This window comes from Antechinus flavipes, chromosome 5 (assembly GCF_016432865.1).
Source record: "Antechinus flavipes isolate AdamAnt ecotype Samford, QLD, Australia chromosome 5, AdamAnt_v2, whole genome shotgun sequence".
Taxonomy (NCBI): domain Eukaryota; kingdom Metazoa; phylum Chordata; class Mammalia; order Dasyuromorphia; family Dasyuridae; genus Antechinus; species Antechinus flavipes.
The window spans coordinates 237,803,247-237,817,400 of record NC_067402.1 but is presented as its reverse complement, the minus strand read 5'-3'; the positions used below and the strand labels follow the sequence as shown (position 1 = coordinate 237,817,400).

General features: G+C 33.0%; 2 protein-coding genes across 5 annotated transcripts in view; both read left to right on the top strand.

Moving 5' to 3' along the window:
- The window catches only part of PTPRR (protein tyrosine phosphatase receptor type R), a 394,529-nt gene extending 392,723 nt beyond the window's left edge, over positions 1-1,806 (top strand). For all 4 annotated transcript variants that reach the window (XM_052000767.1, XM_052000768.1, XM_052000765.1 and 1 more), the window contains one exon: positions 1,628-1,806. In XM_052000767.1, the coding sequence (XP_051856727.1) occupies positions 1,628-1,718 (91 nt within the window). In that variant the 3' untranslated portion in view covers positions 1,719-1,806. The remainder of the gene's footprint in view (positions 1-1,627) is intronic.
- Positions 1,807-3,709: 1,903 nt separating this feature from the next.
- PTPRB (protein tyrosine phosphatase receptor type B) overlaps positions 3,710-14,154 on the top strand; it is a 151,491-nt gene continuing 141,046 nt past the window's right edge. Inside the window, exons 1-3 of the mRNA XM_051962474.1 lie at positions 3,710-3,801; positions 4,985-5,380; positions 11,347-11,597. Coding sequence (XP_051818434.1) covers positions 3,747-3,801; positions 4,985-5,380; positions 11,347-11,597 — 702 coding nt within the window. The 5' untranslated portion in view covers positions 3,710-3,746. The remainder of the gene's footprint in view (positions 3,802-4,984; positions 5,381-11,346; positions 11,598-14,154) is intronic.

Below are 14,154 nucleotides of genomic sequence, written 5' to 3'. Positions count from 1 at the left end.
CGTATTATTTTGATGCAACAAATATTAATAGATATGGCCCATATAAACAAAGGCTCGACAATTTTTACAGTATGTCATATAATATAGTATGTTGCGATATAGTAGTAGTTCAAACTGTAACATAATATGTAGCAATACTCAAAAGTTTTTGGTCTCTAGACCTCTTTACACACACACACACACACACACACACACACACACACACACACACACATATAATGTATCTATGCTATTTGCTGCATTAAACATAAAATTACAGTGTTATAATGAAAATGGTATTGACTTCTTGTCTCTATGTCCATTGATTTATACCCAATTCTCTCTGACATGGCTCTCCTTCCTCACATATGCATGAATAGATGAACTTATCAATTAAAAAGCATTTATTGGTAGGAAGTTTATCATATAACCAATTAATACCCAAGTATTTATTAAGTATCTCATATGTGTCAAGTGCTATACAAATATAATAATTGAGCCTCTTATTATTTTTATGCATTAGTCCTACTTCTATAATCTGAGCCCAAACAAATATATACATATGTAATTTAAACTTTTACTATGTGCCAAGCATTGTGATAAGCTTTGGAGTTAAAAATACAAAAACGAAAAAGATAGTTCTTGTCTCAAAGAACTTATATTCTTTTTTTTTTTTTTTTTTTTTTGAGGCAGTCAGGGTTAAGTGACTTGCTCAGGGCACATAGCTAGCAAATATCTGAAGCTAAATTTGAACTGAGCTCTTCCTGACTGCAGGATTAGTGCTCAATCCACAAGCATTTTCCTAGGGATAAAAAATCAAAAGTCACTTCCATTTAAGTTAGATATTAAAGTAGGACTAGAAGGGAGGAATAATCATGATTACAATGGTGATTGTAGTGATGAAAGGAAGAAGTTATCAAATTCCTTTTTTTCTAAACCAAAGCTTCTTAAACTGTGGGTCAAAACCCCATATAGAACAGCATATTGAATGTAGTGGTTTCAAATTAATGATTTATCATTAGTAAACATTTGATTTGTATACCTATTTATATACTTATATACTCAGGGTCACTCAGAAATTTCTCAGGGCAAAAAGAAACCGCGAGTGGAAAAAATTCAAGAAGCCTTGCTCTAAATCCAATTTTAGCAAACTATGACCCACATGAACAATGCAAAACCAGGCAGCAGGCTAGTTTGTGGACTCTTGCTCTAAATTATTCAAGTAGCCATTCATTGTTATCTTTAAACTCCCTTCATATCCCAAGTTTTGTCTTTATGATATCCTTGGCATGCTTTTTTTCTGATGATAGTTAAGGTATTGATCAACAATCAGACCATTGTTAGTCAATATAATCCAAAGACCAAATAATTGGTATGTTCAGTGATATGAATCATAATTAATAATAATTGTTCTTCCAAATGACCAGACACTTGTTGAAGAAGAAACTCAGTCAAAGGATTAGCCCTTTGTTTATTTCTCAGTTGTATCTTATAGATGAAACTTTATGAGTAATAACAAGAATGTTGATTCTAAGAATCAATCTCTTTGAAGTAATGGTTAAAGGTTGGTTGTAATTTCTATAGGATAATCAGTCATTACTTAGGATTACTAGGTCAAATTATAATTTTATTTTTTATTTCTTTGCAGGGGCGGGATGGTTCAGACAAGTGAACAATATGAATTTGTTCATCATGCACTAAGTCTCTATGAAAGCAAGCTGTCTGCAGAAACTGTCTAGTGAAATGTTGAAGATTCAGTTTACTGACAATCTCTCAGGAGAATTCAATGTGTTATCTGACTTCTTCCAGGAGATTCCTAGGATGGAAAACAACAACAATGGAAAGCTTGAAAGTCAGTTTATGATGTGGATTATGGAAGACCTAAAAAAACTATGTAAAGATTACCAGACCTTACCTGTATATGAATGTATTTATAAACTACCCCAAAATTATTTTAAAGAAAGTACTATGTTAATGGGGTCATTGATTTTACATACATTTTCAAGAAGGACATTTTTCTATAATGACTCTGTCATACAGAATGCATGTATGTAATTTTGCTGAAGTCAGTCTGCTATTAAAATACCTCCTGAAGAAATGGCTATTGAGGGTATAATTGCTATAAAGTTTGCAAAAATTTGTCTTGTGAATGAACTGTCAGCTGTTAAACTGTACCTGTCTTAAGTGCTATTATTATTGTTGTTGATGTTGTTGTTGTTGTTGTGATGATGTGAGCTCCTTCTCCAGCCACCAGAATCTTGCTGCTAAAGTTGCAAGTGAAGTACAATGGAATTTCCATACTCGTTTTTGAAAAAAAAAAAGCAAAAGCAGTAATTCTTTTATATGAAAATGTGTTCTTGATCATCTTATGTATTAAGTATGTATTTGTAGTAGCTCCCATCGATCTGTATTACAGAGCACAGTTGTCATTTGCTGTGTGTGTGTGTGTGTGTGTGTGTGTTTATTCTATACTATTGTCTTAGAAGGCTGCTTCTGCTCCAAAGTTCAATGCAGTGTTTTGGTAAATTGTGAGTCCTTTTAATTTTAATTTTAATTTTTGCTGAGGCAATTAGGGTTAAGTGACTTGCCTAAGGTCACACAGCTAGGAAGTGTTAAGTGTCTGAGACCAGATTTGAACTCAGATCCTCCTGACTTCAGGGCTGGTGCTCTATCCACTGTGCCACCTAGCTGCCCCGAGTCCTTTTACTTTTAAAGAAAACTTTGTAGATTCTGAAATATTAAGGATTTTAAATACACATCAGTCTTTTACTAAAAGAGAATTTTTGAAAATGTTGTTTACCTAAAGCCTTTCTTTCTCTTCCTAGTAAGTAATGAATGATCTTGAGAATGGTGCAAACTGCTCTTCTGAAGGAAGCTGCTGGGTACAATCGTTCAGTTTCTATAAGATCTCATTTTGAAGAAATATATAGAGCATTAGCTGTAATTATGTTCAGCAAGCACTCTGTGACTTATTCAACAAACATATGAGATTTCAATGCAGTGATGATGTTGATTTTGCTTCGTACTGCCAATAAACTCACTTGATACTAAATATTGAGTGAATCATTTATATTCCTCCATCCCAATTCCTCCCCTCAAAAAAGACCATTTTCATTTTTAGCAACACTGATGGGTAAATATCATCGCATATGAACTATTTCACTTCAATTTGACTGTTTCTAATTCTCTCTGTTAAGATTTTCAATCGCCTAATATGCCATTTTCAGAAAATATAGTAAATAGAAAATAAGGACTATTGCCATATATTATTTTCCATTGATAATTTGCAAGCCTAACATTACCCAAACAGTCCATATTTGTAGTTTTTATCACTTGTCACAGATCTCATAAATTACATGGTTTGTGTTTATTCAGCAGAATCCACATCACCTGAAGATAGACATCTTTGGGGGAGATTATATTCGTTTTCTAGATTAGTTCTTTAGGCAAAAGGGAATCCATCTGTCAAAATAACTTTGGGTGCAGATTCAGTAGTTTGTCCATTGCTCTTGTCTGGAATTTTTTTTTGTCTGAATAAAAAAGGGGATAGTCATAGTTCATTTCATTTGAAGGAAACAGAGGAAAGGACAATCCAGCATAAAACTCCCCTAAACAATTGAATAGAAGGAAGTGCTCGTCACTGGCTCTCCTCCACCCCCACCATGAAGGCCCATTTCCTTCCTAGCCTTTGCTTCTCTTATCTGGGAGGATTTTTCTACCACCACCCCCCCCCCCCAAACAAAGCATGAAGAGTTGTTAAGTCGAAAATGGAGCCTATATTTTTCATGCTGATTGTTACTTACATGATCTTTGGAAACTCAGGTGAGTAAAATTACTCTCAGAGTCTCAGAGGCATTTCTCTTATATCCAGCCTGGGTTTTTTAAAATGTCTGAAATGTGACAGAAATGGAGATTGTTCTTTTCATTTTATCCAGGAAAAGGAATTAAAAAGGACTAAGTATGCCAGTTATTTTTAGATGTCTTTCCAAAAGAAAATAAATCTTCTGCTTGAATTCCACATAAACCTTAAATCTCTTCCAGAAAGGCATGGTAAAGCATACCAGTGTGCTAAAATACCTTGCAGAGATATTGTTAATATTTATTCACATTCTGTAGTATGTCCAATGTTTGGAGGATTTTTCTTAAGGCCTCTTAAGACTTTAATTGAAAAAAAACTTTTAAAAACTGCTTTAAAATATAATTAAAGGGAATGTTGTAATTATACTTAATTTGAGAAGATTAGAAATTTGACCAAAATGGGGAGGGAAAGGTGAAGAGAAGATTGAAAATTGTTTTTGACTATAAATCTATGTGTAAGTTTCTAATCTTAATTGCCCTGTTTAAAAAAATTAGATAGTGAAAAAATATTGATTTTTCTAACTCACATGAATTTGTCTTTTAGGGAATAAGTATAGAAATGATAAAAAAAAATTAAGAGAAGCAGAAATGTGATTGAGAAAGCAATTGAGAGGCAAAAACATACTATAAGAAAAACTATATCTGGGCTAATCAATAATTCATTAATTAAAGACATTGAGTCTTTGGAAAGAAGGTAAATTTGACAAAGAACATTTTTCTACCACTCCCCTGATTCAGTTTATAATACAATAATTTCAGTATGGGAATATATGAATTAGGGGAAAGAAGTCTCTGGGAAAGGATCATGGATTTCCCCAAATTTTTATATATTGAATCAAGCTAAAGAGTCAAACCAAATTTTTAGGCAATTTGTTTTTCTTCAAGTTTCATTTCATTATTGTTAGGAAAAAATGTATTTTCTTTCCTTTCTTGGTAACAAACTGGATAAAAGTAAAATAAAGAACAGTAAAACTTTTTAAAATGACAATCTTGTGAGTTTAAAACATTTCAGATAACTCTGAATATATATAATGAAATAAGACAAAATGATTTTTTCTATTTTTTAGTGTTTTCATTTGGGGGCTTATGCATTATTTTAAGTGGACCAAGTATTTATTGTATTTTTATGATATTTTCCATCTTCCAGAAAGTTTTCAGATTATCCACATCCAGAAACAACAATGTCTTTTTGAAAGTAAGATAGTATCTGTGGCCATGTGCAATGTGACCAGTCAAAACCAGCAGTGGATGTGGACAGAGGATGAAAAACTTCTCCATGTTAAATCTTCCCAGTGTTTGGGCATCTCCAATTCCTTAGCCTCCCATTCTCGAGCTGCCATCTTCTTGAACTGCTCTCAGGCACCCACATGGACTTGCCATGACAAAGAAGGGTATCTTGAAGTGACAAATTCCTCTTTCTTCCTCAAGAAACAAGGCAACAGGGTAGTGGTCAAGAGGGGCAGGAAATACCTCCATAGCTGGATGAAAATAGATATCAATGAGAAGGGAGAATCTACCAATGAAAACCTCTGCTTAAAGAAAGGTGAGCCATTCCTTTAAGGATAAATCTTGACAATTCTAGTAAATATCTGTTTTTTAATGCAAGAGAACTCTATAAATGTTGATCTAATTAGGAGGTTCATATTAGCCAAGTATTTTTAAAAAGTATTAAATAAATAATAAGGTATTAAGAATAAGCCATGGTTAAAGGTTTAACGGAGTCAGAAATTTCATGAATATAGGTCAAAATTTTCTTTCATAAGAAAAAAAGAACATATTTATATGTGTGCATGAATGTTTGTACATATCTTTGTAAATGAAGCATGACTAAAGGCCATCAACCTTTAATCTCTATTGAAAAAATTTTGTATATGTATATGTGTGTATATGAATATACATGAATTATGTGTATACATATATAGATAATTCTAATCCACTCCCACTCCACCTCCATTCTGACTTCTGAGCATTTTTTTATTATTAATTACTTCATTTCCTATATTCAACAAGCATTTATTAAATACCTAATATATGCATAGAATTTTATTAGCCAAATGTACCTTCCAAATAAAATATATAGTAAACAACCAAAGCTCTGAATGGTTTTATTAAAGTAGATTTTTTAAAAAACCACTAAATACCTAATTATTGAAAATTGTCAAGAATAGGTTAAAAAGGTAAAAGAAGTAGACCAGATTATAGAGTGAGAATGGACAGTCTAAGAATAGGCAGATCCTCTAAGACAGACTAATCAAAGGATATGGATGAAAATTACAAAGATTGGAGAGGCATGGAGAGATGTCATCTGTATTGCTAGAGGGAAAACCACTCAAAAGAGAATAAGATTAGAGAAATATCAAATGATTAATGCTGACTTGATCCATTTGGCATTCATTTTGCCCTTTATTCTTACTAATTTTTCCAAATTTCTTCTCTCAACATTGATATAGAACAAAATGTATAGATTAGAGCTTTAAATTATATCATTCAACCCAAAATATGGAGTGTATTTGGTGAAAAGAGTAAAAAGGTTCATTAAGTTTCCCTTGGTCACTCTTATAAGTGACCAATATAAAAAGATTTTAAAAAATCAGTCCTACCTTTTATGCTTTATTAAAAGCTTTCTGTTTGTTCATAACCTTTATGAAAGTATAATTCTCATATATAACCAAAGGTACAGTATTCCATAAACCACCAATGTTTGTAACATTTATACTTTAGTGAGAGATCATATTGCTTGTTTAGAGAAATGTTGAAATTGTCTAACCAATCCCTGATTCTCTGAAGTTCAATACCACCTGAGATAATGTAGAGAAATGTTGGAAAATATAGGATAATTTGGGGAAAGAAAGAAGTGTCCCTTTTTTAAAAATCACTTTTCAATTAATTAAAAATAATAAAGGCACCACAGTTTTGTTTTGTTTTTTTGTAATAACTGAGGCTATGTCCTCAAATGTCAAAATATGTGGATCAAAAGTGAGACATTCAGTCAATCATTTGAGTGCTCTGTCAACAAACATCTGGGTATTTGGAAAAATCCAGATATTTGGCATTGAATCAATGAATTTTTAATTTTTCATTAATATTTATTGGCATTGTATGGATATAGCTTTAGTGTTATGACAATAAAAGTGAAATCTAATGAACTCCCCACAAATTATCTTGCATTCTCTTTGTATAAACTCACATATAGAAATAATCAAGAATATTGTAGCCAATATGTCATTCTATGAAAAGAAATGTTAAAAAGTATAAATTTTTATTAATATTTCATTTTAAGTATTTACCCCTCTCTCTAGGCTTTTAAGGTAATATAATTTTATCTTCTGAAAAGTATTAAAAATCAGGACTGGAGAAATTAGTAGGAAAAAGCCATTTTAGATCCCAGCATTGTTATTGGAAAATAAAAGCAACTGGCTAATCTTACAATTCTAAACCAATCAAATGCCACTTTTAAAATCACTAGGACATGAAAAAAATATGCTATGATCTCAAGAGGTATCAATCTCATCAGGTCTGCTAGACTTGCTTACCTGCTTCTGCTTCTGCTAAACCATTTAGTAACTGGTAAGAATATACCCCTGACCAAAAAGAACTGAGACAGAATGCTGGAGTGAATCTTTTCTAAGCTCAGATCATGACAACACTAAATAACTTCCCCAGTAGAATGAGAGCTCTTTAAGAGTAAGGAAAGTTTCACTTTTGTCTCCATATCCCAAAATCCAACACAGTTATTAGCATGTAAATGCTTAATAAATTTTTATTTGAATGTTGAACCCAACTAAGCTATATCCCATACCTTCTCCCTCTTCGTCTCTGCTTCCTGGCCTCCTTCAAGTCTCAAATAAAACCTTACTTTCTTCAAGAAGCCTTTCCCAAACCTCCTTAATTCTGATGTAGGGAACCCCAATAATGTCCTGACTTGGGGGGACCATGAGGTAAGCACTTGAGAACTCTTTGAAGAGGAGAAACTTTTGAACTCTCCCCTGAGAAAGACCTGCCCTAGGAATCAAGATAAAATGGTTTCATTCTATTTATCTTGGTAAGATTAGTTGAGTCCAGGACTACTCCTTTGTAGCCCAAGCTGGAGATCTAGATTTCTATTGACCTCTATTGAGTTGGAGATTAGTCCAGGGACACTCATTCAACTGGAAAATTTCTATTCAATTCACAAAGATTTTGATCTGATTTCAATTCAAACTGTACCCATCCCCTAGCTAAAGTTTCAAGTTATGAAAAGGAGCAACTTGGGGCTCATTCCTTGCAGAAAGCCAAAAGCAGAAATCATGCCAAGTAACCTCTCTCTCCTTGGCATAGTTCCCTTCAAGGACCCTCTGCCGGCTGACAAGACATTCTCTTTTCAGCATTAATCCCTCTTTATCTCTCTCACCTATTTCCTTAACAGGACCACACCCCTCTTTACCTCTCTGTTGGAATATCTCTTCTAGGAACTTTATCTCTCTCTGCCAGGACTCCTCTGCTAGATTTTTATTTACTTCTCTGTCGGGACCTTGACACTAAGGAAGTCAGCCTCTTAGCAAAAGCTGACTTCTAAGTGCCAATAAAGTTCTTTATGCCAGTCTAACTTTTCAGGTTTGTAAATTCTTTTACAAAGGACCTGTACCGACCAGAGGGGGGGTTCCCACAACTCTGCCCTATGCCGAACCTCATCAATTTTAGTTCCCTTCTTCTCAGACAGTATGTCTTGTCTATACATAGCTTTTTGCATACTGTCTTCCTCATTAGACTATGCCCTTCAGAAGAGCAAGAAATAACAGAAAAATAATCCTATCTTAATATCCTCAGTATTCAGTACAAAAGCATATATTATGTGCTTAATAAATACTAATTGACTGACTATGGTACATTCTTTTTAGGTTTGTTCATCCTTTTATAAAAAGGACCAAATTAATTTTTACTAAAGGTAGTCAAAATATTATAATCCACTGTTTAAGAACCAACAGTACAGACATGGTTGTACTCATTTGCTTATTCTCATTTGCCCTTGGTTGTTTAACCATCCTCTGGCAAAGTTTACCCATTTGTCAATGAATTAATCATATTTAATACTCAGTTGACAGACAATTAAATCTGTCACAATCTAAAAATAACCTTTTCTGAAGTTATAATAAATGTTGTATACATTACTTTTTACTTGCTTTAAAGGAATTGTTACTAAATTGAAATGAGGAGATACATCTGAAAGGGATGGTACAGGGGCTTGGACTTCTTCTTTCATTTTTTAAAATCCCAAGGAATGAACAAAAAATATTAATGCATCCTAAATGTGGTTCTCATGAAGTTTATGACAAAAGCCTACAAGACTACAGAAACTAGAAACTAAGATTGTCACATTTTCCTGTTTCCTAAATAATATGCTGTGTTAAAAATGTAAAATGAAGGAGAATGAATCTAGAATCCTCCCTAGTTCCTTCTTTGAGAAAAATCTTGTGGCTGTTGATGAAAAATAGGACTTTTTGGTTGAAATTTTTGATATATCCATACATATATTTGTATATGTATATATGTATATGTATACATATATATGTGTGTATATATATAAATGTATATATACGTAATATGTGTAACTATCTTAAATAAAATTGTAGAAATCATTTTTAAAAGTTGTTTGAAGAAATTCAGAATCTAATAAGATGATCTTATTCATAGAATAATTTCTAAAATATTCCTCTAACATTCATGATAGCTTTGCTTCATCAATTGCATTGAATATGTGAGTTGACACATAAAACAATAATGTTCATCTCAGGATGAAACCTTACTAACTATTACTTGTGGTACAGAGGTAATCATAGGTTGACATCCTAATCACATACTAAATTTGGAAGCTTCTGTCTCTCCTAATCCAGTCTTTAAATATTTTTGGAGGGTTGGAAAGATAAAATTGTTTTCAATACTAGTCACTCCAGAGCAAATCTCATTACAACAAACAAAACATCTCTGAAGATTTCAGAACCCAAGATAATGATCACTTATTTCAAGCAGAATCCAATGAAACAAAATTGTGCTCCCAAATCTTCTTAGAAAATGGGTGAGGTGTAAGAAAATAAAGAAGGAAGAAAACAAAAATTTAGTCCAGTTAATGACCATGGCTAGTTCTACAGCATCAAATAATCAACAAACATTTATAAAGCATCAATTTATAAAGCCATATATTGTCATATGAAAGGTACACCAATAAGTAAATAAGTAACCCCAAAATATATCTTCCAAGTAGCTACCTCTGCTCCTAGAAGTAATTCAATCAAGAAATGCTACAATGAGAAAGCACTGAGGGCAGTCATACCCTAATCCCTAGAAATATGAGTGTTCTCCAGCCATGCTAACAAGATACCACAGACAGAGAGAAAGGGGTGGGGAGAGAGAGAGAAGGTAGGGAAAGAGAGGGGAGAGAACAGGGACAGGGATAGGAATAGGGAGAGAGAAAGAAACTAATTAGAGCCTAGGCATGATGTAGCAGATAGGTTAAATGTGGCTACTTGACCACAATTTTAAGGAGCTTCCTAGAGAAATCTCTTGGAACTCTAGCATATTTTAATACAATAACAAAAACAAAAAAAACTGTAATAGAATATAGGCAAATTCAATGCAAAAAAGACCCACGCTAACAAAATCCAGTAATAATAAATGTGAAAGTATATATATATATTATACCTTGTAAAGCAAAGCAAAATAAGATTACTAAATCACACTTTTCTTTCCCCTAATTGATTTGCCAGTTCTCAAACAAAAGAGCATTGGCCTAACAAATCATAAGAACTAAGTTGTTGAAAAGAATCAAAAGGCAATCATATAATGGATAAAGTGCTGAACTGAAGTCAGAAAGATCTGGGTTTAGATACTGCCTCCATTGGAATGTAAAGTCTTCAAGGGCAAGAACTATCTGCTTCCTTTTGTATCCCCAGTGCTTAGCACAGTGGCAGACCTATAGTAGGTACTTAATAAATGCTTATTGATTGATTGATCTCCCGTTGTTCTAGGCAATTTAAAGATTATAATTTGTAGAAAAGATCTCAACTTGAATTTGTAAAGGGCAGTTTTCCTCATCTGGGAATTTCTTTTTTTTATTAATTTATTTTAGTTTTAATTTATGGAATAATCCAAACATTTTCATAATGTATGATAAAAAAGATGATTGCACATGAAACTTCAAATCTTTTGTGTATAACTTGCTATTTTTTAATAAATGATAAAGTTCATATATATTTCTTTTTTCCTTTCTCACACCCCTAGAGATGAAACTACTGATCTATTCTCTAGCCCTGAATTTCCCAAAAATATCGGAGAGTTATATGAGATAGTTTGACACTAGTGCACAGAATACATAAGACTGCTATGGTTTTCCATAGCACTGTAGTTTAGAATAAATGTCTGGTACCTAAACATATCTGTGATGTATTTTCTCCTTACTAAATAAAATTATTCATTCTTTAGTGATTCGGTTAAATGAAAGATTAATTTTTAGTCATTCTTCTTTATTCTCTTCAGCTCATCACAGTGGAGAAATTTTAGCTAGGATCATTAGAAACACTACTCCTCCAAAGATTCCCATTACCACAAATGCTGTTACCTATGACCCCAAAAACCTGATTGGAAATGTCACAGAGGTTCTAGCAAGGGATGCTACAGAAAACTATGACATAAGCAGCACTGGAAATCCTCACGTGCAGATGACTGGTATTACAAAGGAACCTTGGGCACCCACAACTACTCAACAGTACCTCAGCACCACAGTAGAGGTAAGACAAGAGGAAAACAGTATTCTGTGAAGTGTGTTTGTGAAACCTGAAATTTCTGAAAACTCCTCTAAAGGTTCATTATGCCAAAAATGGCACTAAATGAATAGGATGGTTACCTCTGGGTTTTCTACATGCTATATTTGTAAATGCCTATGTTCTAAGTAAACACAAATGTGTACATTTGTAATATACTTTGAGTTAAATATGATGAGGCAAACATAAATTATGCAACTCATCTAAGATGCTGTCATGACAATATATTTAATTCTCAACTATCCATGCAAATTGTAAGGCAAATAAATATGTACATGTACATATATATACATGTGTGTATATATATTATATATACATATATACGTATATATATGTGTGTGTATGTATATATTATATATATATATATATATATATATATATATATTATATACACACACACACACACACAAAACACAAGCAATGGATAATCCAAAAAATTTTACCATTATAAAACAAAGTAGAAGATGAACAAACATACTACTCTCCCCATCTGTGTCCAGTATGGCCCTACTTTTGTGGGCCTTATCAATTAAGCATTCAATTCTAAAACAGAAAATGTCTTCCCTACAAACAAACACACACACACACACACACTACCATCAACAGATCCAATATATTATTTAGAAATATCAACAAAAACATATGAGGCATATATACTCACGATATTGCTGAATGTAGTCAAAGTCCTAATAACTACAGTATTGAAATCAAGGATCCCCAAAGATAAAGATCACTTTTCAGGATCCCAAATGTAAAGGTCACATTTTTTCAGCAAATTAGAGAAAAGTATCTTTATATCTAGCTAGCAAGCTAGCTAGCAAGTTTAAGTACTTAGAACAGGAAACTATTAGCTGCTTTCTCCTTGAGCAGCCATATCCCAGGTCAATTCCTTTTTGTCCCTCCTATATCCCTATCCCCAACTGCCTCTTCAACCAAAGCTGAGGGCATGCCTCCTATCATTTGTTCCAAGGATTTTATACTTGCAGCCTTCAGCATGCAATGCTAGCCATGGTTCTGCCTCGAGCAATTACTCATAGGCTTTGTTTTTCTGGATCTGGGCCCCCAATATTGTGTTACATCTTTATGTTTGAAGTACAACAAAAGATAAGTGGTGAGTTTCCAGGATAATTCAGAATTAAGCAGCATAATTAAGCTCAAAATAAGTCAGTATTATATTTATTTAAAATATATCAGTTGCTAGTTTGTTCAGTACCACACAGAATTTTAAATAAGAATGATTCCAGACCCCAAAAGTCTAAAATTAATCATCATAATGCAAAAATTCCACAGAATATGCTTGAATAACTCTTCACAAAGTGAAAGTATTAACCCAAAGTAAATGTTTATATTATATTGACTCTATATGTTATATCAATGTAGTAATAGTCATAGGGTACTAATATATCTTACTATATAAACTGGTATTGTACATTTTATTACTGAATATCATATAAGATATATTAAACCTGTTGAATAGAAAGAATGAGTCATTAACTTTTAAATCTAAAATTTCCTGGACTAATCTCATTTTACAGCAGTGATAGGAAAAGATAGTTTTTATGGTCTCTCCAAATTCTCAAACTTTACAAAATCATTTCAATTATAAATTAGGAAATTCTATGACTGAGCAATAAAAGATTACCTTACAAATAAAAGCAAAGGCATTATTTTCTGTTTATAGCAACATATTCAGAATTTAACCATAATGAAAACATAAAGGCTTGTCCTTTCAAAGTTGTTGTAATAAATCAAAGACTTGGGTTTGAAGAGCTTGATGATACACTGGGCTTTGAAATAACCCCATCCATACCTTCAGAGCGCAAGCTGATGTGTCTCCTGGAAGCCTCATGAGCCCCCAAATAGTCTCCCTATTTAAGGATTTCTGGACTTGAACAATGAACAGCAGAGTGACTAGTGATTATGGATTTTCTCAAACAAATTCACTGTCTTCTTTTCATAATCCCTTTCCCTTCCTCTTCTCCACCTTCCTCAGCCTATTACAAAGGGCACCAGAATGACACAAAGCCAACAGCCATGTTTGCCTTTTAGTCTTGAAGTTATTCCAAGGTCTGCTATACTCATTCAAGAGAGCTTTTAAGATTGCAATCTTTCATGACTCTCATACTTTCTTCAAGGTAGGACTGTTAGATCATTATTTGAAGCATTTACTTTTATAATAATCAAATATAAACAGCTGTTGTTGGATAAGTTGGAAAGTGAAATTGAGTCAACTGTTACTAAAACAAGTTCAGGGAGGAAAAAATTGATTAACTTAGATGACTGGATCTATGTATGAAGATTCAAGTCTCTCAGTTTTTTCTCTGACTTACAGAAGACAATATAACTGAATTTTGTGCAGATTTGGCTGGTTGCCTTTGGGTCACATACACTTAGATATAGACACAGGCCAGAGGATCAGAAAATTTCTCACCTACTGCCATGTTGGCTAGTAATTACATTCCACGTTGATTTTGAAAATGTATTGTATAATTTATTTTTTAAATTCTCTTCTATGTTTGTGAAC